The sequence below is a fragment of the Anser cygnoides genome, chromosome 1, assembly GCF_040182565.1.
Source record: "Anser cygnoides isolate HZ-2024a breed goose chromosome 1, Taihu_goose_T2T_genome, whole genome shotgun sequence".
Classification (NCBI taxonomy): Eukaryota; Metazoa; Chordata; class Aves; order Anseriformes; family Anatidae; genus Anser; species Anser cygnoides.
Window position 1 is genome coordinate 211980589 of NC_089873.1, and position 21605 is coordinate 212002193.

Consider the following 21605-nt stretch of genomic DNA (forward strand, 5'->3'; position numbering starts at 1 on the left):
AGGGGGCACAGGGCACGGCCAGGGCGGTTGGGGGGCAGCTGGGGACAATGGGGGGGACGCGGGGCATGGGGGACATGGGGACATTGGGCATGGGGACATTGGGCACAGGGGACACGGGGACATTGGGCACGGGACGGGCATGGGGCATGGGGGACACGGGGATATTGGGCACAGGGACACTGGGCACAGGACGGGTGTGGGGCATGGGGGACACAGGGACATTGGGCACGGGATGGGCATGGGGGACACGGGGACATTGGGCATGGGGACATGGGGGACATGAGGACATTGGGCACGGGGACATTGGGCGTGGGACGGGCATGGGGCATTAGGGACACGGGGACATTGGGCACGGGGCGGGCATGGGGGACACGGGGACATTGGGCATGGGGACACCGGGCACGGGATAGGCATGGGGCATGGGGGACACGGGGACATTTGGGACGGGGACATTGGGCACGGGGCGGGCGCGGGGTCCCGGTAAAGGAGGGGCGCGGGGATGCGGGGCCCGTGGGGCTCAGGGATGCGGGGCCCGGGGATGCCCAGCCCGGTGCGGGCGCGGCCGGGGGCGGCTCCCGGTGAGTCACGGCCGCTGCCCCATAAAGCGCCCGCGCCCGGAGCTGCCGCACGATGGCTCCGTGCCCCCGCTCCGACGGTGCGGCCGCTGCGGGACCGGGCGGGCACCGGGGCGGGGGGACCCGGGGCGGGGGGAGCGCCCCGGTGCCCGGGAGGAGCTGCGGGGGCTCGGGGATGCCGCCCGGTGCCGTGCCCGGCTGGGGGGGCGCGTCCCGGCGAGCCCACCCCGGTGCCGGGCGCTGAGCCCCGTTTCTGCCCGCAGGCCCCCCCGGGCCCCGTGCCCTCCTCCTGCTGCCGCTGCTCTGCTGGGCCGTGGCCTCCCGCAGCACAGGTAAGCGGGGCCGCGGGGGTGGGGGGCCGGGACCGGCCCCTGCCTCTGTGTCCCCCCCCCCGAGGCCGGGGAGCAGCCGTGTCCCTGCCCCCCCGTGGGACCCTGCCCTCCGTCCCGCCCTGGGGACCGGGTCTGGGGGCAGCTCCTGTCCCTCACCCCGCTCCGCTCCCCCAGCTGCCATGGTCCTGCAGCCCCCCCGCATCACCACCCTGCGGATGCCGGCAGAGCACCCCCGCCTGGGTAAGTGACCCCCGCGGGGACAGCCTGGGGACAGGGGCTGCGGGGAGCCCGTGCTGAGCTGGGGCTGCGCCCCTCATCCTTGGGAGGGGAGGGGGGGGTCGGCTCCCGCACCCCTGCAGCTGGGGCTTGGGGAGCCCAGGAAGGCTCTGCGGGGGCTTTTGGGGTGCGGGTGAGGTAGGGGCTGTTCCCACGGGGACCCCCGGGGATGGCACGGGGGGGGGCTGCACAGCAGGATCACTGCCACCCCCCCGCTCCCAGCCCATCTCCCCCCATGCGCAGGCTGCGGTGTGAAGATCTCCTGCGAGGCCGTGAGCAGCCTCCCCGACCTCACGCTGCTCTACTGGCTGGGGAACGGCTCCTTCATCGAGAAGCTGCACCCGGACGGGGCCGTGCACGAGGGGATGCTGCTGTGAGTACAGGGGGTCCCGGGGCTGCGGGGGCACCTGTGGGCAGCAGCGGGGGGCTCGTGGCAAGGAGCAGCTCCGGCCCTGCTGGGGGTCCGGGGGCTGGGGGTGCCCGGGGGTGGGTGCTGATGGGGCCCTTGCTGCTCACCCCGCAGAGAGGAGCCGAGGGGCTCGGGGGTGGTCCTGCGCCGCGACCTGCTCTTCAGCTCCTTCAGCGCCCGGGACCTGCGCACCAACTTCACCTGTGTGGTGCTGAGCCCCGTCGGCCTTGACACCAGGGAGGTGCGATGGGGCCCCCCGGAGCCGGCCCCCACCGAGAGCAGGGGACCGGGCTGAGACCGGGCAGCAGCTCGTGACGGGTGAGAGCCCCACGGTGCGGGGCAAGGGCTGCCCCGGCCGCATGGGAAGGGATGCTCCGTGGGACCGGCGTGGGGGGAAACCCTCCTGCCCCTGCCCGGAGCTGCCCCCAGCGCGGCCCTTGCCGGACCCCGGCTGGCCGCGGTGCGGTGGGCTCTCACCCTGCCCACCCCCAGGTCAGGAGGCTGCTGTGGGGGCTCTTTGCCCAGCCCCATGGCTTCGGCCCTGCTCTGATGGACACAGCCCCGCTGCGGGGCTCCTGGTGTCCCTCGCCCCCTCGTCCCCCGGGACCTGCCCGCAGCAGGTTGTGGGGCAGCAGGGATTCATTAAAGTGCATTGAGGCTGCCTGGTGTCACCTGTGTGCTGGGGGTGCAGGGGACACCCGTGGGGAGAGGAGGAAGGCGAGGTGCCCACGGTGCCGGCAGAGCTGAGTGAGTGCCGTGCGCTGCTCCATGGGGCAGCCCCCGTCCGTCCCCTCTGCAGAGCCCGCTCCTGGGCACTGGGGGCTGAGGCGGTCGGTGCCAGCCAAATCCCTGCTCCTGAGCCACTGGGGGGGCTTCCCAGAGAGGGGAGGAGCCCCCAGTGCTCCCCATGCCCCCTGGCAGGACCCGGGGCAGCACTGTCCGGGATGCTCTGGATGCAGGAGGGTTGGCGAGGGAGCTGGAGAAGACCCCTGGCTGCCGCCCATGCAAAATGCCCCCAGTGTGGGGAGCCACAGGAATCCTCCTCGATGCCTCCATCCTACAGCAATGCTTTTATTTCTCTGGAAAAGCCAGGAAAAGGGTTCCTCCAGCCTCTGCTGGTGTTCTAGGGCCACCGAAGCATCCTGGGGCTGGTGGCACCGCTCCTGCTGGAGCAGAAAGCATCCGGAAGAGGAAAGCGTAATCCCACAGTTTCCATTAAATGTGTTTTCACGTTTCTGCCCCATTTTCCTTGTGGAGGTGCAGCACCAGCATAGTTGGGTTAGAGGCCTCCCACGGCTGCCAGGGCTGTGGCTGCCAAGAGGAGACTCCAGAGGTGTGGGGGTTCCCTGGGACTGCTCCTGCCTGGGGCGGGGGGAACAGGGAGTTAATGACCGCCGGAGGGTGCACGCACGGTGCTGGCCGTGGGAAGGGGCTGGGGGCTCGCCTCTTACCTGCGCTGAAAACACAGGACTGCTCCTGGCACCTTTCCTCTGTCAAAGAGACCAACAAAATCTGTGCACCGCCCCGCTCTGTGCCCCTCGCCCCGACCTGGCAGTGCCACAGAGGGCCCCCACTGCAAACCCCAAGGCAGAGCAGCTGGGAGTGCGCAGGGATGCGCAGGGAAGACCTGGTCTGAAGGCGAGCTCCCCAAGCCCCCTGAGCTCCTGAAACTCCCCACACGGAGCTGTTGCCTTCACCACAAGGCTCCCCTTCCCCTCACAGAGCCGGTGGCACGGGGCCCCCCGCTCTCCTGCGGCCAAGGCTGGAGGAGTGCGGGGAGCGCGGCGCCTGCCCAGGGCTGTGCCCCAGCCCCAGCCATCTCCCGGTGGCACCCACCCTGCTGGCTGCCCTTACCCTTCAGCAGCGCACAGTTGTAGGCGCTGCACGCAGCCTGGGAGCGGAGATGGATGAAGGTTCCGTTTGTGTCACGGGTGACGTTGGTGACCTTGAAGACCTCAAAGGGTGGGATGAGGACTTCTTCCTCACCAGGGAACGTTGAGAGGTCCTTGATGGGGACACCGTAGCAGGTGTACACAAAGAAGAAGGTGTCCTGGCCAAAGGTCTCGGCAACCTCCTTCTTGAGGGAGGTGGAAGCGAACTGGCCAAAGCGGACGGTCTGGTGGAGCTGGGCCGTGAAGCGGATGTCCCTGACGCCGCGGTAGACGGTGTGGCAGTCCTGAACATCCTGGGCCTCCTGCAGGGTGCGCAGCGCCTCGGTCAGGAGGAAGTGCAGCGTCTTGAAGGGGAAGGACTGGAGGTCGTGCTCGCGGGAGCACCCGCCCTCACGCACGGCCGCGTTGAACTGTTTGTACAGGTCCCCCTCGGCAGTGTACGCCAGCACGGCCACCGCCTGCTCCTGCCGCAGCACCTGCGGCTGGTTTGAGTTGCCCCATAGACTCTGCCACTTCTCAACTGCTCTTCCCCAGGTGTCCGCATAGGTCTTGTTTTGGAACTCGGTGCGGTTCACCTCCTTCAGCTTCTCCTCCATCTTGTATCTGCAGCCCCAGTACTGGTCATCAAAGGAGTTCTGGGCCATGTCCATCACCTTCTCCGTGATGGCACTGAGGTCCTGCTTGCTGCCAGTGACTGAGGTGCCAGCCAAGGTGCCGGCCAGCAGCACCCAGCCCAGGGCGAGGTGCTCCATGTGCGGAAGGACCCCGGTGCCCAGCTGCAGACCCACAGGACCCTCCCCGACCCGGTCCCAGCAGCCCTGGAGCTGCAGCGAGTTGTTACCTCTGCTCCGCTCGGTGCGCAGGACGCGTGGAGCTGTGTTGTTTTCCAACCCCTGCCCACGTCCCATGGGTTACTTATATGCAGCCCTCCCATGGGGCGTCGGGGCCACCTGTGGGCACCGTGCCAGTGGCCCCGGCACCGCTTCAAATGGTGCTAGTGCTGGGGTGGGGACGCTCCCTGGTCCCTTTTGTTCTCATTTACGGGAAAGGGAGAGGGATATTGGGAAGGGAGGCAGCCATGGAAGGAAGAGGGCAGGCCCAGGCAAAAAAACGGAAGAGAAAAAAAGGGTGTGAGAAGAAAAGTTTTGTTCTTGCAGTAGAACACAATTTGAAGTAAAATGTTTTTTTGCAGTAGAAAACTAACCTGGTCCTGAACGTCTCCTTCATCGAGAAGCTGCACCCGGATGGGGCCGTGCACGAGGGGATGCCTCTGTGAGTACAGGGCAGCCCCAGGGCTGCAAGGGCACCTGCGGGCAGCAGCAGCAGCAGCAGCAGAGGGGCTCATGGCAAGGGGCAGCTCCAGCCCAGGGTCCCCCCGGCCCTGCTGGGTGTCTGGAGGCTGGGGGTGCCCGGGGGTGGGTGCTGTGAGAAATAAAGTTGTGTTTTTGCAATGGAAAATTCTTCTAACCTTGCATTTTCAAAAGTGATTGTGCAGGCAGGACAGTAGCGTAGCAGCGGGGAGTATGGTAAGCAGAGAAGGGGAAGGTCCCACTGTCCCAAAATAAGGAGGATCCCTAAGAAAAATGGGACGAAAAGTGCGAAATCGGTAAAAACAAAAATCACGGGCCCTCTAGTCATGAGAGAAGGAAAAAAAAAAAAAAAAGGAAAAGGAGAAATTAACAGTTGGTCAAACAAAATTGTACATCTATGGTATAGAAGTGCGTCGAGTAGGCTGTGAACCTGTAGTTCTCAGCCCATGAGGAAACAGGGGAGAAATCAGGTGTCAGGTCATAGGGAATGTAAGGTTAGGATAAACTTTTACTGGGCGCTCGTGCTTGCAGGACGCCCGCCATTGCGATCGCAAATAAAAATGCTACTTCACCGAGATCCTTGCCTGAGCCTGTGTTCTTGGCTGCAGAGTGTTTCTCACACATCCTTAGCAGCGCTGGTGTGATCCCGAGCCCAGTTAAAGCAGTGTCCCAAGCAGCCAGATGCCGGCACACTTCTCCAGATCTCAGAATAGCTGACAAGGGTGGCTCCCTCAGGGAATTTGCACATGATAGTCAACACGAGGCACAGCTTCTGCTCTTCATATCTTTGCTGCTCTTTTCTGCTCCTTTGTGTTTTGTGTTCAAGGAACGGCCAGAGCCCAGCACAACAGCAGCTCCAGTCTACAAAAACTTCATTTTCCCACAAAAAGGACAATGCCTATGTTAAATGCCTCTCTAAAGCCTGCCAAGCAGGAACGTTCCTTACAAGAACTCTGTAGATCTTTGGACAGGCAGTAAGGGAGACCGTTAAAATTAAACTTCATATTTCAAATGCTTCCATTCGTGGCTACATTTTTTTTCTTATGCTCTTAATGAGAGCTTTAAATTATTCTGAAGAGTAGTTTTCTGCCATCAGAGCAAGCAGGCTGTTTCTTTATATGGCACCCTGAATCTCATAAAGCAGTTTCACACAAAACGGTGACAGCCATGCCCGCACGCCACGTTATCAGTGCTCCAGCTTCCTAGCCACAATTAAAAGCAGGATTTGACCTTAATCGCTGATACTTAAATAGGAGAATTATCAGTCCTTCAGTTATCGGTGATCCTCCATGGTTATTTCCCTGAAGAAAGATAAAGCAGCCTCATAGAAGATAAGAATCTTTGTGTGTTATTACTTTCGTGGGAATAACCACACTGTTGAGGGGTTGAAACTTCTCTGCAGGATCTCCTGTGCTGGGAGCTGCCAGCGCCAGCAGGGACCGTGGTGGGGCTCAGCTGGAGGGAATGACTTCATCCTAGCCAAAACACACATCTACATGTGCATATGTGCAGCTCTGTGTGTGTGTGTTTTCAGGGAAAGGCATTGCTCCCCGTGCTGCTCTGAAACTCAGAGTGCCCCCATGTAGCATAACTGCAGCTACGGAACGGCAGATAACTGCCTGTGTCCCCAAAATGAGAGCCTTCTTTTAACGCAGACAAAATAATGCAAGTTAAAAGAGACTTGCTGATAACACACAGCTCCTGTTTGGGGTTTGCATTTACGCAGTGCAGGGGTAAAGACGGTTAAATGTACCCGTCAGCCCAGCAGGGCTGGGTCTGCAGCGTCTCAGTAGCGTACCCCCGAACAATGGTGCGCGTATTTCGCTCCTACCAATGCGTTCAGTGCTTTTCAGCTGAAGAATGGCTGAGCACAGGGTGATGTCACTGCAAAGCAGAAATAAAAACCATCTATACAGTCGTGTTAGCATCCTCAGTGACCTGGTACCGCGCCGACCATCCTGGGACCCCCATGCCAGCCCTGGCACAAGCCGTGCTCCGGGTGTGAGAGGAGGATAAACACCGTGGAGGTGGAGAAAAACAGAGCACAAATCCACCCGGAGGAGGAGGATTTCATCCCGGTGAGACATGGGGTTAGAAACTAGAGAGCGATTGATTAAGAATGAATATGTAGGCAACGCTCACTGCTTAATATGTGCCACATTTGCGATGTCCTGTGCCTGTGCTGCACTTAGGCCTCCAGATAAGAGGAGCCCCTGGGACCCTGAGAACTGGATCAAACCAACCTTAGGGCTCGGACTGTGACCAAGGGCTCAGAGAGCATGCGCAAGGAGACGAGGTGAAAAGTTCAACCCTGATGAAGACATCTTACTTCATCCTCACGACCCTCAGCGCCCACCACCAGAAGGCACTGCGCAAGCACAGATGGGAGGAGTTTATCGAAATGACTTCTCGGAGCTAATTTTAATACAAACGGAGCTAGGTTATGCATATGTATAGGCGTATTGGGAAACTTCATGCATGTGTAACTCCTTACTGCATATAACCAAAGCAAGTTGCCGCGTTAGGGTGCGCACGACTTTGGTGGGACTACCCCCCGTGCCGCCCAGCACTGAATGAACATACCTACTTTACAATCCTACTGATTGCGGAGTCCGTTTTCAGCAAGTCACCAGCTGTGCCCACCCGGTCTGCTTCCCCTGAGTTATTTGCAGATAAAGGGCTTATTTCCCTTTCCCAACACTGTAACCACAAGGCAAACACGGCGAAGCCTCTCGAGCCCCCTCCTGCCTGGGCCGGGCACCCGGTGCCGAGGGACAGCAGTGGCATTTGCTCCGGCAGAAACCCTTCCTGCACCACGTGCCCAGCCCAGAAATGGCAACCGCCCCCAAAACGCAGCCCACCAGGGACCCCCCAAAACCCTGCATCGGGTTTCGTGCCCAGAGCAGGGCTGAAGGCATGGGAAATCCCAAATTCCCGGGTGCTGAGGTTGCCGGCTCTCCCCAAAATGCTGTGGTTTGGGTCAGGGTTTGGCGGCGCGGGCGTGGGTGCAGGTGCCGCAGCAGTGTTTGAGTGCAGGAGGAAGGTGCCCTAGGGGCCAGCCGGTCTGGCAGCAATTAGACATTAATTAAGCCATAATAAGCAGATTAAGATGTCCGAGGGACCGCTCCGGGCGCCGGGGCTGGGTGGCTGGTGCTGCCCCACGCCGGCCCTGGCAGGCAGCCTGTTGGGAAGGACGGGGACATTCGCCCTCCTGGCCACCGGCCACCCCGTGGGCCAGCCCCAAACCCGGCTGCTTCAACTGCGGGGATGAAGCCAAGGAGCCCAGGAGGGCCCGAGTCCATCCCCTTCCCTTTTGCCACTACGCGCTTGCCCCTTGGAAAACACATTTGGGAGCTGCGGTACAAAAGGCCAAAGCTACAGCCGGCAGCACCCCGCAGGAAGGAAGCAGGAAAAGCTCGGGCATCATCGGCCAGAGCCCGGCAGGACCCTCGGGGGCGCGCGAAGCCGGGTGCCTCCGGCCGGGCTCGCAGCATGCGCCTGAGGCTGGAGCGATGCTGGCCGGCCGGGGAGAAAGCGTCTTGGGTGTGGGATCGGGCTGCGGTGCCAAATCACCCCGCAAGTCCCATCACAAAGCAATTTTGGCCGCCGCAGAGCCATCGAGGGGCACCAGGAGCACCACGCTCGGAGAAGAAGCAGACGCAAGCCCTCGGGAACCGGCATCTCCTTTAACTCCCCGCCAGCGAAGGGTGGCCCAACACCGTTCTAAAATGACAGCTTTTAGCACCAGGAAAACCTGCAAGCCCACGTCACTAAGCTCCTGGCACCCCACAGCACGCTTTGGAGGGTGATGCTGGCCAGTCTGAGCGGGGAAGAGGCAATTTTTCCTCCTTTACAGCCCCTGCCAAACTCAGCAGGGCATGGGAATGGTGGGAAAGGAGCTGCCTCTGCCTTCCCCGTGTCCCCATGTCCCCAGCCGGGATGGCTCTGCGACGCCGGGACCTGCCTGCGGGTCGTACCAGGCACAAGGAGCCCAGCTCCTGCCCCGCACCGGGGGGGCTCAGCACCCCTTGGGCACCACGGGGCTTTGCAGGCGGCATCGGGGCCAGGCTCAGATCATGGAGACCCTGTTCTTGATGTAGACGTGGTACGGGTCACTGCGCTTGTCCACCTTGCGGGAGCGGGTGTAGCCCAGGATGAGGCTGCCCACGGTGGCGGCGAAGAGCGTCATGACGAAGAGGATGTACATGTAGGCGTTGTCGTCCCGGCTGGCGCGGGCGCTGGCGTTGCGTGGGGTGGCAGGGCGCAGGATGGCCCCATGCAGCGTCTGGTTCAAGGCATCCAGCATCGCTTGGAGGCTCCGGTGCCACGGCTCCGTCCGGTTGTCATCCTCCATCTCCTCGCCGAGCCTGCGCGAGGGGGTGCTGTCAGCCCCCGCGGTGGGGATGTCCTGGGATGGGGCCGGAGATGGACCCAGGGATGAGCCCCAAAATGGTCCTTGAAGTGCAAGGAGCAGGGGACCAGGAATATTTTGCTGGAGGAAAAAAAAAACAAACAAATCCAGCCCCGTCCCCATCGGCAGAGCCCTGGTGCAGAGCTGGCACCCACGGGAGCTGGGGGCACCCAGCACACCTCCAGCTCAGGTCCACCCGTGCCCTCCCAAGACTTAAAGCAGTGTTAATTCGGTGCTGCTCCCTTCATCGAGTTAAATCCCCCCAAAATCTGAGTAACGGCATCTAATGCTTTTGAAGAAAGCCACTTGAAGGCAATCTGGATTGAGCACCCGGTGATGTGCACAGATGCCTGTCAGACATCCTCTGATGGACAGACAGACGGACGAGACCCAGCCAGGCACTTCCCCTGCAGAAATAGGTCCCGACCCCAGGGACCTCCCTGGGCTGGTGTCACCTTTGTGCCCAAGGGATGCCTGGGGGTCCCGCTGGCTCCAGCTGCAGCCCCTGCCAGGACCTGACCGGGGTCCCCCGCCCTAAACAACAGCTCTGGGACTGATCCTGCCACACACCGACCCCAATCACCCCAACCAGCCCTAGCCAGGGGGGCACAGATCCCTGCATGCCCCCATGGACCCATCCCGAGGGGTTGCTGCCCCAAATCCCTTGCAATTTCCATCCCTACACACAGGCTGTGTCCCAGATCCCCTCCAGCCCCCCCAGGACACAGGGCCCCTCTTCCAGTACACCCCCATGTGCCCTCTGCCTGCACAGGCAGATAGCCCCCCCCCAAAAAAAAAGGGGTCCCCCGAACGTGAGGTGCATTCCCTCGGCCAGCTGTGAGGAAGGGGAAGGTGCTGGGGGGCACCCTTGGACCCCATTGTCATTGCAAACACCTGTAAATCAGGGGAGAGCCTGAATTTGGGGGATTTTGCGGCCTTCTCACACGCAGAGCCCCGCAGCAGGGTGCAGCACTGGGCGTCCCCACATTACGGGGGGTGTACGGGTGGGAAGCAGGGGGGGGTCGCACTCACCGGGTGCTCTTGGTGCCTGCATGGCCGCCAGGCTGAGCCGGGACTGGAGCATCTGTGCTGGGTCTGGCTGGGACGGAGTTATGTCCCTGCAGCAGCCCATGCAGCGCTGTGCTCTGCACGTGTAGCTAGAGCAGCCCTGGTACCACAGCGGTGCTGTGCCTGCTGCTGAGCAGTGCTGGCACCGCACCGGGACTCCTCCAACCCCCAGAGCCAGCAGGCTGGGGGTGGGCAGGGGGTGGGCAGGGGCCGTCACCAGGCGGCTGACCTAAACCCACCAGAGGGATATCCCATGCCGTGAGTGTCACGCTCAGCAACAAAAGGTGGGAAAGGGGAAAGGGGGGGGTGGGGGGCAGCTCTCGTTATAAAGACGTCTGTCCTCCCAAACAGCTGCTATGAGCATCGAGGCCCTGATTCCCAGGACGTGGCTGTGAGAAACAAAGTTGTGTTTTTGCAGTAGAGAACTCATTTTCTGTATTCCAAGGTAGTTGTGTAGTCATAACAAGGAGAAATGCTGAGTAGATAAGTGGACAGCAGAAGGCCTCACTCTTCCAAAAGAAGGTAGAAGCTTGAGAAAAACAGGATGAGCCATGTGAGAACGGTAAAACAAAGATCACAGGTTCTCAAAACATAAGAAAGGAGAAAAAAGAAAAAAAAAGAAAAAAGGAAAAAGGAGAAATTGAAGGGTTAAAGGAAAAAAAAAGTACATATATGGTATAGAGGAGCATCGAGTAGCTTGTGAACCTGTGGTGCTCAGCCAACGAGGAAACAGGGGAGGAGATCAGGCGTCGGGTAGTAGGGAATAAAAGGTTATGATGTGTTTACTAAAACGCGCTCCTAATTGGCAGGACGCCCGCCATTGCAGTCGCGAATGAAATAGCTTCACGGAAGATCCTGTCTGAAGAAAATTGAGATTTTTCTCACAGTGGCCGAACATCGCTTGTTGATGGGAAGTTGAGAGTAACGTTTTTTCCTCTCTCTGTGCTTCTGCATGGCCGTTGCTTTTTTTTTTTTTTTCCCCTCTCCCTTTTCCCTTTAATTAAATCATCCTTACCTCAAACCTTGAGCTCTTTGTGTCGTATTTTCTCCCTCTTCCTCTTTGAGGAAGGAGACTGAGAGAGCAGCCGTGGTGGAACTCGGCTGCCCACCTGAGTAAAACCACCACAGGGACCCGTGCTGGAGCAGTTTGCTCCTGGGGGATGGACCCCGTGGGACGGAGCCGTGTGGGAGCAGTTCTTGAGGAGCTGCTGCCTGTGGGCAGCCCCCGCAGGCTCAGTTCGGGAAGGACGGCATCCCGTGGGAGGGACCCCACGGGGAGCAGGTGGGGATGAAATGTTATGGCCTGACCGCAGCCCCCATTCCCCGCTCCCCTGAGCTGCTAGGGGGGAGGAGGTGGAAGACGGTGGATGGGGGGGGAAGGTGTTTTTGGTTTGCTTTTAGTTTCTCACTGCTCTAGCTTGTTAGTAATAGGCAATAAATCTTACTGTCTCCCTACTCCGAGTCTGTTTTGCCCGTTACGATAAGTGTCGAGTGATCTCCCCGTCCTTATTTCAAACCTTGAGCTCTTTGTGTCGTATTTTCTCCTCCTTTCTCTTTGAGGAGGGGTAGTGAGAGAGCGGCTGAGGCGGAACTCTGCTGCCCACCCCAGTAAAACCACTCCAGCATCGCGGCCGCCAGCCGACTGGGAGTGCCGCAGCCTCCTCCCCTTCCTGGGGCAGAGCCACCTGCCAAAGCCACCCAGCCCCGACAGGGCCACCAGCCTGTCCCCAGCCCCTCAGGTCCCTCCGTGGCCCCCGAGCCCGGATGCAAGAGGTTTTATGGGGCCGGGAGAGCCACCCAGCCGGATCCCGCGCTTCCCTCCCCGCACGCTGCCGGTCACGCTTTCCTGTCCCTCCTCCGGACATCCCTGCTGTCCCCGAGCCCTCACAGCGGGCACCGAGCCTGCCCGGGATGCTCCCGTCCCTGTGAGAAAAATCTCAATAATTTTCTCAGACAGGGTCTTCTGTGAAGCTCTTTTATTCGCGATCGCAATGGCGGGCGTCCTGCATGCACGAGCGCCCAGTAAAAGTTTATCCTAATCTTACATTCCCTATGACCTGACACCTGATTTCTCCCCTGTTTCCTCATGGGCTGAGAACTACAGGGTCTCAGCCTACTCGACGCACTTCTATACCATAGATGTACAATTTTGTTTGACCAACTGTTAATTTCTCCTTTTCCTTTTTTTTTTTTTTCCTTCTCTCATGACTAGAGGGCCCGTGATTTTTGTTTTTACCAATTTCGCACTTTTCTTCCTGTTTTTCTTAGGGATCCTCCTTATTTTGGAACAGTGGGACCTTCCCCTTATCTGCTTACCATACTCCCCGCTGCTACGCTACTGTCCTGCCTGCACAATCACTTTTGAAAATGCAAGGTTAGAGGAATTTTCCACTGCAAAAACACCTTCTCTTGCAGAAACACAACTTTGTTTCTCACATCCCTGCTCACTGGAGCTCAGCCGACTGCTGTGAAATGGTGTTTTCCTCCCTGCTGCCCTTACGCTGGGGCCCTTCCAGCCCCACTGCGTCTTTCTTTCCACACAAAACCCTTGCTGTGCCCCTTGGAGGTGGTGTGGTGAGCCCATGGGTGGCTCGTGGGTGGCTCTTGGGGAGATGCTGTCGAGTCAGAAACTGGGGGCACCCCTGGGTGCCGCTGCTCGCCCCCTGCCCCAGCAGGGCCCCGCGGAGCCGCTCGCCCAGCCCCACGTCCCGGCGGCTGCCGGAGACCCCGCGGAGGAGCCCCCAGCCCCTCTCCGGGCAGCCTGTGCCAGGGCTCCGGCACCCGCCCGGCACAGCAGCGCTGCCTGGGGCCCAGAGGGCACCTCCCGGCCTCCAGGCTGGGCCCGGGGCCTCTGCTCCTGGCCCTGGGCACCCCCGGCGAGAGCCCGGCTCCGGCCTCTGCGCAGCTCCCCGCAGGCCCCGGCAGCCGCGGGGGAGCTCCCCCGGAGCCTCCTCCTCTCCGGGCCGAGCGGCCCCAGCTCTCGCAGCCTCTCCTCACGGCAGAGGTGCTCCAGGCCCTCCCGCACCTCGGGGCCCTGCGCTGGGCTCCTGCCACCAGCCCCAGGCCTCTCTGGCCCCGGGAGCACCCCAGGGGCGGCCTCCCCAGCGCGGAGCAGAGGGGCAGGATCCCCTCCCTGTGAAAGCCACATCCAACCTCTGTCTCACAGGGAAGAGCCAGGTCTCATGGCATCCCTTCCTCTTCCTCCTCCTCCTCCTCCTCCCTGGTGAGACAGGGAACAAGATGGTGTGGTTAGAAAGTGAGTGGTTAGAAAGCTGCCTGGCAGAGAAGGACCTGGGAGTATTGGTTGATAGTCGGCTGAATATGAGCCAGCAGTGTGCTCAGGTGGCCAAGAAGGCCAACAGCATTCTGGCCTGTATCAGAACCAGTGTGGCCAGCAGGGCTAGGGAGGTGATTGTCCCCCTGTACTTGGCTCTGGTGAGGCCGCACCTCGAGTACTGTGTTCAGTTTTGGGCCCCTCACTACAAGAAGGACGTTGAGGTGCTCGAACGAGTCCAGAGGAGGGTAGCGAAGCTGGTGAGGGGTCTGGAGAACAAGTCTGTTGTGGTTTAACCAGGAAAAAAAAAGGCAATAGGTGTAATTGTTAATAGTTTCCGAGATACGGTTTCCAAAGTATAGAGTCAACGACAGTGCTGAGTACAAATACCACGTCAGTCTCATGACCAGAGATCTTAAACCAGGGCCCGGAAAGGATAAACAGCACGATAGGGAACACATACAGTAAGTAATGTGCTGTATAACTCAAGTTGGAAAGCAGGCACAGCAGACTTGAGATTAAAGCAATCGACATTGGGACTAGCAACTATTAAGCAGGTCTAATACTTACACCAAGCAGCCCTTGCTGCTCGCCCCACAGAGAGGAGCCGAGGGGCTCAGGGGTGGTCATGCGCCGCGACCTGCTCTTCAGCTCCTTCAGCGCCCAGGACCTGCGCACCAACTTCACCTGCGTGGTGCTTGTCCTCGTGGGGGACTTAAACTTCCCGGACATATCCTGGAAACACAACACGGCACGGAGAAAGCAGTCTAGGAGGTTTCTGGAGAGCGTGGGAGATAGCTTCCTGACGCAGCTGGTCAGTGAACCTACCAGGGGTGGTGCCCCGCTAGACCTTCTCTTCACAAACAGAGAAGGACTGGTGGGAGATGTGGTGGTCGGAAGCTGTCTTGGGCAGAGTGACCACGAAATGGTAGAGTTCTCTATTCTTGGTGAGGCCAGGAAGGGGACCAGTAAAACCGCTGCATTGGACTTCCGGAGGGCTGACTTTGAGCTGCTCAGGACGCTGGTTGGCCGAGTCCCTTGGGAGGCGGTTCTGAAGGGCAGAGGAGTCCAGGAAGGCTGGGCGCTCCTCAAGAAGGAAATCGTGATGGCACAGGAGCGGTCCGTCCCCACGTGCCCAAAGATGAGCCGGCGTGGAAGAAGACCGGCCTGGCTCAACAGAGAGTTGCGGCTTGTGCTTAGCAGAAAAAAGAGGGTTTATAATCTTTGGAAAAAAGGGCGGGCCACTGAGGAGGACTACAAGGATGTAGCGAGGCTGTGCAGGGAGAAAATTAGAAAGGCCAAAGCTCATCTGGAGCTCAATCTGGCTACTGCCGTTAAAGACAACAAAAAATCCTTTTACAAATACATCAACGCGAAACGGAGGACTAAGGAGAATCTCCATCCTTTACTGGATGCGAGGGGAAACCTAGTTACTAAGGATGAGGAAAAGGCTGAGGTGCTTAATGCCGCCTTTGCCTCAGTCTTTAGCGGCAATACCGGTTGTTCTCTGGATACCCAGTGCCCTGAGCTGGTGGAAGGGGATGGGGAGCAGGATGTGGCCTTCGCTATCCATGAGGAAATGGTTGGCGACCTGCTACGGAGCTTGGATGTGCGCAAGTCGATGGGGCCGGATAGGATGCACCCGAGGGTACTGAAAGAACTGGCGGAGGAGCTGGCCGAGCCGCTTTCCATCATTTATCGGCAGTCCTGGCTATCGGGGGAGGTCCCAGTTGACTGGCGGCTAGCCAATGTGACGCCCATCTATAAGAAGGGCCGGAGGGCAGACCCGGGGAACTATAGGCCTGTCAGTTTGACCTCAGTGCCAGGAAAGCTCATGGAGCAGATTATCTTGAGGGTCATCACGCGGCACTTGCAGGGCAAGCAGGCGATCAGGCCCAGTCAGCATGGGTTTATGAAAGGCAGGTCCTGCTTGACGAACCTGATCTCCTTCTATGACGAAGTGACGCGCTTGGTGGATGAGGGAAAGGCTGTGGATGTGGTTTACCTTGACCTCAGTAAGGCTTTTGACACCGTTCCCCACAACATTCTCCTCAAGAAACTGGCTGCTCGGGGCTTGGACTGGCGTACGCTTCGCTGGGTTAGAAACTGGCTGGATGGCCGGGCCCAGAGAGTTGTGGTGAATGGAGTCAAATCTGGTTGGAGGCTGGTCACTAGTGGTGTCCCCCAGGGCTCGGTACTGGGGCCGGTCCTCTTTAATATCTTTATCGATGATCTGGATGAGGGCGTCCAGTGCACCCTCAGTAAGTTTGCAGATGACACCAAGCTAAGTGCGTGTGTCGATCTGCTCGAGGGCAGGAAGGCTCTGCAGGAGGATCTGGATAGGCTGGAGCGATGGGCTGAGGTCAACTGTATGAAGTTCAACAAGGCCAAGTGCCGGGTCCTGCACCTGGGGCGCAACAACCCCAAGCAGAGCTACAGGCTGGGAGATGAGTGGCTGGAAAGCTGCCTGGCCGAGAAGGACCTGGGAGTATTGGTTGATAGTCGGCTGAATATGAGCCAGCAGTGTGCCCAGGTGGCCAAGAAGGCCAACAGCATCCTGGCCTGTATAAGAAGCAGTGTGGCCAGCAGGTCTAGGGAAGTGATTGTGCCCCTGTACTCGGCTCTGGTGAGGCCGCACCTCGAGTACTGTGTTCAGTTTTGGGCCCCTCGCTACAGGAAGGACATGGATGTGCTCGAGCGAGTCCAGAGAAGGGCGACCAAGCTGGTGAGGGGTCTGGAGAACAAGTCTTACGAGGAGCGGCTGAGGGAGCTGGGCTTGTTCAGCCTGGAGAAGAGGAGGCTCAGGGGCGACCTTATCGCTCTCTACAGTTACCTTAAAGGAGGCTGTAGAGAGGTGGGGGTTGGTCTGTTCTCCTACGTGCCTGGTGACAGGACGAGGGGGCATGGGCGAAAGTTGCGACAGGGGAGTTTTAGGTTGGATGTTAGGAAGTAGTTCTTTACCGAAAGGGTTATTAAGCATTGGAACGGGCTGCCCAGGTAGGTGGTGGAGTCACCATCCCTGGAGGTCTTTAAAAGACGTTTAGATGTAGAGCTTAGCGATATGGTTTAGTGGAGTACTTAGTGTTAGGTCAGAGGTTGGACTCGATGACCTTGAGGTCTCTTCCAACCTAGAAATCTGTGATACTGTGATACTGTGCTGAGCACCGATGGCCTTGACACCAGGGAGGTGCGATGGGGCCCCCCGGAACCGGCCCCCACCGAGAGCAGGGGACCGGGCTGAGACCGGGCAGCAGCTCGTGACGGGTGAGAGCCCCACGGTGCGGGGCAAGGGCTGCCCCGGCCGCATGGGAAGGGATGCTCCGTGGGACCGGCGTGGGGGGAAACCCTTCTGCCCCTGCCCGGAGCTGCCCCCAGCGCGGCCCTTGCCGGACCCCGGCTGGCCGCGGTGCGGTGGGCTCTCACCCTGCCCACCCCCAGCTCAGGAGGCTGCTGTGGGGGCTCTTTGCCCAGCCCCACGGCTTCGGCCCTGCTCTGATGGACACAGCCCCGCTGCGGGGCTCCTGGTGCCCCTCGCCCCCTCTCCCCCCGGGACCTGCCCGCAGCAGGTTGTGGGGCAGCAGGGATTCATTAAAGTGCATTGAGGCTGCCTGGTGTCACCTGTGTGCTGGGGGTGCAGGGGACACCCGTGGGGAGAGGAGGAAGGCGAGGTGCCCACGGTGCCGGCAGAGCTGAGTGAGTGCTGTGCGCTGCTCCATGGGGCAGCCCCCGTCCATCCCCTCTGCAGAGCCCGCTCCTGGGCACTGGGGGCTGAGGCGGTCGGTGCCAGCCAAATCCCTGCTCCTGAGCCACTGGGGGGGCTTCCCAGAGAGGGGAGGAGCCCCCAGTGCTCCCCATGCCCCCTGGCAGGACCCGGGGCAGCACTGTCCGGGATGCTCTGGATCCAGGAGGGTTGGCGAGGGAGCTGGAGAAAACCCTTCGCTGCCACCCATGCAAAATGCCCCCAGTGTGGGGAGCCACAGGAATCCTCCTCGATGTCTCCAGCCTACAGCAATGCTTTTATTTCTCTGGAAAAGGCAGGAAAAGGGTTCCTCCAGCCTCTGCTGGTGTTCTAGGGCCACCGGAGCATCCTGGGGCTGGTGGCACCGCTCCTGCTGGAGCAGAAAGCATCCGGAAGAGGAAAGCGTAATCCCACAGTTTCCATTAAATGTGTTTTCACGTTTCTGCCCCATTTTCCTTGTGGAGGTGCAGCACCAGCATAGTTGGGTTAGAGGCCTCCCACGGCTGCCAGGGCTGTGGCTGCCAAGAGGAGACTCCAGAGGTGTGGGGGTTCCCTGGGACTGCTCCTGCCTGGGGCGGGGGGAACAGGGAGTTAATGACCGCCGGAGGGTGCACGCACGGTGCTGGCCTGGGGAAGGGGCTGGGGGCTCGCCTCTTACCTGCGCTGAAAACACACGGCTGCTCCTTGCACCTTTTCTCTGCCAAAGAGACCAGCAAAATCTGTGCACCGCCCCGCTCTGTGCCCCTCGCCCCGACCTGGCAGTGCCACAGAGGGCCCCCACTGCAAACCCCAAGGGAGAGCATCTGGGAGTGCGCAGGGATGCGCAGGGAAGACCTGGTCTGAAGGCGAGCTCCCCAAGCCCCCTGAGCTCCTGAAGCTCCCCACACGGAGCTGTTGCCTTCACCACAAGGCTCCCCTTCCCCTCACAGAGCCGGTGGCACGGGGCCCCCCGCTCTCTTGCGGCCAAGGCTGGAGGAGTGCGGGGAGCGCGGCGCCTGCCCAGGGCTGTGCCCCAGCCCCAGCCATCTCCCGGTGGCACCCACCCTGCTGGCTGCCCTTACCCTTCACAAACTCGCAGTTGTAGGTGCTGCGCGCAGCCTGGGAGCGGAGATGGATGAAGTTTCCGTCTCTGTCACGGGTGAAGTTGGTGACCTTGAAGACCTCAAAGGGTGGGATGAGGACTTCATCCTCACCAGGGTAGAAGGAGAAGTTCTGGATGGGGACACTGTAGCAGGTATCCAAAAAGAAGAAGGTGTCCTGGCCAAAGGACTGAGCAACCTTCTTCTGGAGGGAGGCAGAGGTGAACTGGCCGAAGCGGACGGTCTGGTGGAGCTGGGCTGTGAAGCGCGTGCCTTTGACGCCGCGGTAGACGCGGTGGCAGTTCTGGCCCTGGGCATCCCGCAGGGTGTGCAGGGCCTTGGTCAGGAGGAAGTGCAGCGTCTTGAAGGGGAAGGACTGGAGGTAGTGCTCGCGGGAGCGCCCGCCCTCGCGCACGGCCGCGTTGAACTGTCGGTACAGGTCCCCCTCGGCAGTGTACGCCAGCACGGCCACCGCCTGCTCCTGCCGCAGCACCAGCGGGCGGGCAGGACGGCCCCATCGATTCCGCCACTCCGTCACTGCACCTCTCCAGCCCTCTGTGTAGGCAGGGCTGGCGAACTCGGTGCGGTTCAGCTCCTCCAGCTCCTTCTCCATCATGCGGCTGCAGCCCTGGTACTGGTCATCAAAGGAGCTGAGGACCATGTCCATCGCCACCTCCTTGATGGCGTCGAGGTCTCGCTTACTGCCAGTGGCTGAGGTGCCGAACAGGCTGCTGGCCAGCAGCACCCAGCCCAGGGCGAGGTGCTCCATGCGCAGAAGGACCCCGGTGCCTGGCTGCAGACCCACAGGTCCCCCCCGGCCCAGTCCCAGCAGCCTCGGAGCTGCAGCGAGTTGTTACCTCTGCTCCGCTCGGTGCGCAGGACACGTGGAGCTGCCTGCTGTGGCTTTTTATAGCAACCCCTGCCTGCGTCCCGTGGGCTATTTATATGCTGGCCCCCCATGACCGCCCAGAATAGCCGCTGCTGCCCAGTTGTTGCAAGTGTCTGCAGGGACACCGTCAGGAAATTCCCCTTTAGCAGTTCCCCTTGCTTTAGTGTTAGTGCGGGTCCCAGTCCCACGGGTGTTTGTGGTGGTCTTGCCCTGATGGACAGCTAAACGCCACCGCAACCGCTCTCACAAATGGCTTTGCCTTTTCCCAAGGCAGGAGCAATCCACCTGCCTTCCCCAGCCACTTCCCTCCATGCACAACGGGGACTTCCCACAGTGTGCAGGGGCTTTGAGCAGGACCTGGATGGCTGTCAGATCCTCTGGTATTAAGTAGCCAAGTGGCTTCTGCTAAATTTGCATCCCAGTGTTTCCATGCCCAGCACCCAGTGCCTGTAACACAGGCTTTTAACGGTCCCTTACACCTTCCAACCTCTCCAGGGGCTCGTGGGAGACAGGGGATGTAATACACCCAGTCAATGCCGTGCCTCTTGGCCTAGGGGTTACAAGGTTATTTCAGAGGTGACTCCCATTGCAGGGCTCGATTCTCTTGGGTGTACCATGACGCCATAGACCTTGTCTTTCCAGGCCCCAGATGGTGTTTGGGGCAGTGGCATCGTTTACCAGGTATGTTTCCAGCCACCCAGTAGTTGCTGCTACCATGGTGAGTATGTAGTGCTTGCCTTGGAGGGTTGGTAGTAATGGTCCACTTACTCAGGTGACTTTCTTGGAGGGATGCCTTCCCTTCACACCCAACAGGAGTTGCCTCCAAAGGCTTTGTCAGTGCCCCCTTCCCAAGAGAGGGATCCCAGCTGCTTGGTTCCCTGCCCTCTAACTCCAGGCTATTGGCACCATTATACCAGCATTGGAGAAGCCAGGAGACAATCACAGAATCACAGAATTGTAGGGGCTGGAGGTGGCCTCAGGAGATCATCGGGTCCAACCCCCCTGCCAAAGCAGGTTCCCTAGAGCAGGCTGCCCAGGTAGGCATCCATGTGGGCCTTGAATATCTGCAGAGAAGGAGACTCCACAACCTCCCTGGGCAGCCTGTCCCAGTGCTCCGTCACCCTCACTGGGAAGAAGTTCTTTCGCATGCTGGTGCAGAACTTCCTGGGCTCCATTTTGTGGCCATTGCCCCTTGTCCTGTCCCCACAAACCACTGAAAGAGGTTGGCCAAATCCCTCTGTCTCCCACACCTCAGGTATTTATAAACATTGCTAAGATCCCCTCTCAGTCTTCTCTTCTCCAGGCTGAACAGACCCAGCTCTCTCAGCCTTTCCTCACAGGGGAGCTGCTCCAGGCCCCGTATCATCTTTGTGGCCCTCCGCTGGACTCTTTCCAGGAGATCCCTGTCTTCTTTGTACCGGAAAGCCCAGAGCTGGACACAGTACTGCAGGTGAGGCCTGACCAGGGCAGACTAGAGGGGAGGATCACCTCCCTTGACCTGCTGGCCCACTCAGACGCTCCCGAACCACCACTCCCTCATCAACCAGGGGGGAGATCTCCACTTCCCAGACTCTTTCTCCTCCCTCCAGGGTCCAGGAGCCCCGTGGGAGAAGTCTTTGAAGCAAAGACCGAAGCAAAGAAGGCATTCAGTATCTCCGCCTTCTTAGCGTTCCCCGTTACCAGGATACCCCCGTCGTTCAACAGGGAACCCACATTATCTCCAGTCTTTCTTTTACTGTTTACATATTTAAAAAAAAATCTTATTATTATCCTTTATCTCTTTTGCAAGCTTCACCTCCAGGTGGGCTTTAGCCTTCTTCGTCGCGTCCCTGCAGGCCCTGACAACACTCCTATACTCCTCCCAAGAGGACAGGCCCGTTTTCCACACTTCATAGACCTTCCTCTTCCTTTTGATCTTGTCGATGAGCTCCTTGCTCATCCACGCAGGTCTCCTGCCCCCCCTTCCCCGATTTCCTACTCTCCAGGATGCACCGATCCTGAGCTTGGAAGAAGTGCTATTTAACATTTAATGTTGCCCAGCTCTCACAAGCACTTTTGCCTTCTAGCAACCTAGGCCATGAGATACCCCCAAGCAAGTCCCGGAAGAGATCTAAGTTGGCTCTCCGAAAATCCAGGGTAGCAATCCTGCTTTTAGCCTTACTTCTTCCACCAAGTTCCATCTTGAACTCCACCATCTCATGGTCGCTGCATCCCAAGCTGCACCCAACAATGTGCTCACCTGTACAACGGCTGAAATCCCTTCATACACCTTGCAGCTCGCCCAGGAATAGGGATCAGGTGATCCTGACTTGTTTATGATTTCTGTCTCTTCTTCCTCCTCTTTTTTTTTT

General features: G+C 59.6%; 4 protein-coding genes across 11 annotated transcripts; 1 reads left to right on the plus strand and 3 right to left on the minus strand.

Annotated features, from left to right (window-relative positions):
* Positions 1–555: 555 nt before the first annotated feature.
* On the plus strand, positions 556–5371 carry IL18BP (interleukin 18 binding protein). 4 transcript variants are annotated; one of them, XM_066990106.1, is made up of 6 exons: positions 556–655; positions 839–907; positions 1082–1147; positions 1406–1556; positions 1707–1910; positions 4677–5371. In XM_066990106.1, the coding sequence occupies exons 1-5, from the start codon at positions 631–633 to the stop codon at positions 1885–1887; spliced, it is 492 nt and encodes a 163-aa protein (XP_066846207.1). In that variant the 5' UTR covers positions 556–630; the 3' UTR covers positions 1888–1910; positions 4677–5371. The 4 variants fall into 4 exon arrangements, with proteins under 4 accessions (XP_066846207.1, XP_066846206.1, XP_066846205.1 ...); XM_066990105.1 differs by lacking the exon at positions 4677–5371 and adding an exon at positions 2720–2826; XM_066990104.1 differs by lacking the exon at positions 4677–5371 and having other exon boundaries at positions 1707–2253.
* On the minus strand, positions 2644–4585 carry LOC136789664 (erythroblast NAD(P)(+)--arginine ADP-ribosyltransferase-like). Of its 2 annotated transcripts, XM_066990098.1 has the most exons (3): positions 3447–4585; positions 3044–3082; positions 2644–2954 (listed from the first exon to the last, which is right to left on the minus strand). In XM_066990098.1, the coding sequence occupies exons 1-3, from the start codon at positions 4390–4392 to the stop codon at positions 2872–2874; spliced, it is 1068 nt and encodes a 355-aa protein (XP_066846199.1). In that variant the 5' UTR covers positions 4393–4585; the 3' UTR covers positions 2644–2871. The 2 variants fall into 2 exon arrangements, with proteins under 2 accessions (XP_066846199.1, XP_066846200.1); XM_066990099.1 differs by lacking the exon at positions 3044–3082.
* Positions 5372–6865: 1494 nt separating the features above from the next.
* Positions 6866–14279, minus strand: LOC125180867 (potassium voltage-gated channel subfamily E member 3-like). Of its 3 annotated transcripts, none has more exons than XM_048053267.2 (2): positions 14118–14279; positions 6866–9286 (listed from the first exon to the last, which is right to left on the minus strand). In XM_048053267.2, the coding sequence occupies exons 1-2, from the start codon at positions 14277–14279 to the stop codon at positions 8864–8866; spliced, it is 585 nt and encodes a 194-aa protein (XP_047909224.2). In that variant the 3' UTR covers positions 6866–8863. The 3 variants fall into 3 exon arrangements, with proteins under 3 accessions (XP_047909224.2, XP_047909227.2, XP_066846204.1); XM_048053270.2 differs by having other exon boundaries at positions 6866–9161; positions 14118–14258; XM_066990103.1 differs by lacking the exon at positions 14118–14279 and adding an exon at positions 12071–12191 and having other exon boundaries at positions 6866–9338.
* On the minus strand, positions 14156–21605 carry LOC125180864 (erythroblast NAD(P)(+)--arginine ADP-ribosyltransferase-like). Of its 2 annotated transcripts, XM_066990101.1 has the most exons (3): positions 18348–20984; positions 17945–17983; positions 17539–17855 (listed from the first exon to the last, which is right to left on the minus strand). In XM_066990101.1, exons 1-3 carry the CDS (start codon positions 19132–19134, stop codon positions 17773–17775), a joined length of 909 nt encoding a protein of 302 aa, XP_066846202.1. In that variant the 5' UTR covers positions 19135–20984; the 3' UTR covers positions 17539–17772. The 2 variants fall into 2 exon arrangements, with proteins under 2 accessions (XP_066846203.1, XP_066846202.1); XM_066990102.1 differs by lacking the exons at positions 17539–17855; positions 17945–17983 and adding an exon at positions 14156–14282 and having other exon boundaries at positions 18348–21605.

What these genes read in the sequence shown, in the direction of transcription:
- IL18BP (XM_066990106.1), top strand. Translation starts at nt 631, where the DNA reads ATGGCTCCGTGCCCCCGCTCCGACG. An exon ending in TCCGTGCCCCCGCTCCGACG is followed by an intron (nt 656 to 838) that starts GTGCGGCCGCTG and finishes TTCTGCCCGCAG; the next exon opens with GCCCCCCCGGGCCCCGTGCC. An exon ending in GGCAGAGCACCCCCGCCTGG is followed by an intron (nt 1,148 to 1,405) that starts GTAAGTGACCCC and finishes CCCCGCTCCCAG; the next exon opens with CCCATCTCCCCCCATGCGCA.
- LOC136789664 (XM_066990098.1), bottom strand. Translation starts at nt 4,392, where the DNA reads ATGGGACGTGGGCAGGGGTTGGAAAACAACACAGCTCCACGCGTCCTG. An exon ending in CAACTGTGCGCTGCTGAAGG is followed by an intron (nt 3,083 to 3,446) that starts GTAAGGGCAGCC and finishes TCTCTTTGACAG; the next exon opens with AGGAAAGGTGCCAGGAGCAG. An exon ending in GTCCTGTGTTTTCAGCGCAG is followed by an intron (nt 2,955 to 3,043) that starts GTAAGAGGCGAG and finishes CCCCCGCCCCAG; the next exon opens with GCAGGAGCAGTCCCAGGGAA.
- LOC125180867 (XM_048053267.2), bottom strand. Translation starts at nt 14,279, where the DNA reads ATGTCCGGGAAGTTTAAGTCCCCCACGAGGACAAGCACCACGCAGGTG. An exon ending in AGCAGCAAGGGCTGCTTGGT is followed by an intron (nt 9,287 to 14,117) that starts GTAAGTATTAGA and finishes TTTTTCCTCCAG; the next exon opens with CAAAATATTCCTGGTCCCCT.
- LOC125180864 (XM_066990101.1), bottom strand. Translation starts at nt 19,134, where the DNA reads ATGGAGCACCTCGCCCTGGGCTGGGTGCTGCTGGCCAGCAGCCTGTTC. An exon ending in CAACTGCGAGTTTGTGAAGG is followed by an intron (nt 17,984 to 18,347) that starts GTAAGGGCAGCC and finishes TCTCTTTGGCAG; the next exon opens with AGAAAAGGTGCAAGGAGCAG. An exon ending in GCCGTGTGTTTTCAGCGCAG is followed by an intron (nt 17,856 to 17,944) that starts GTAAGAGGCGAG and finishes CCCCCGCCCCAG; the next exon opens with GCAGGAGCAGTCCCAGGGAA.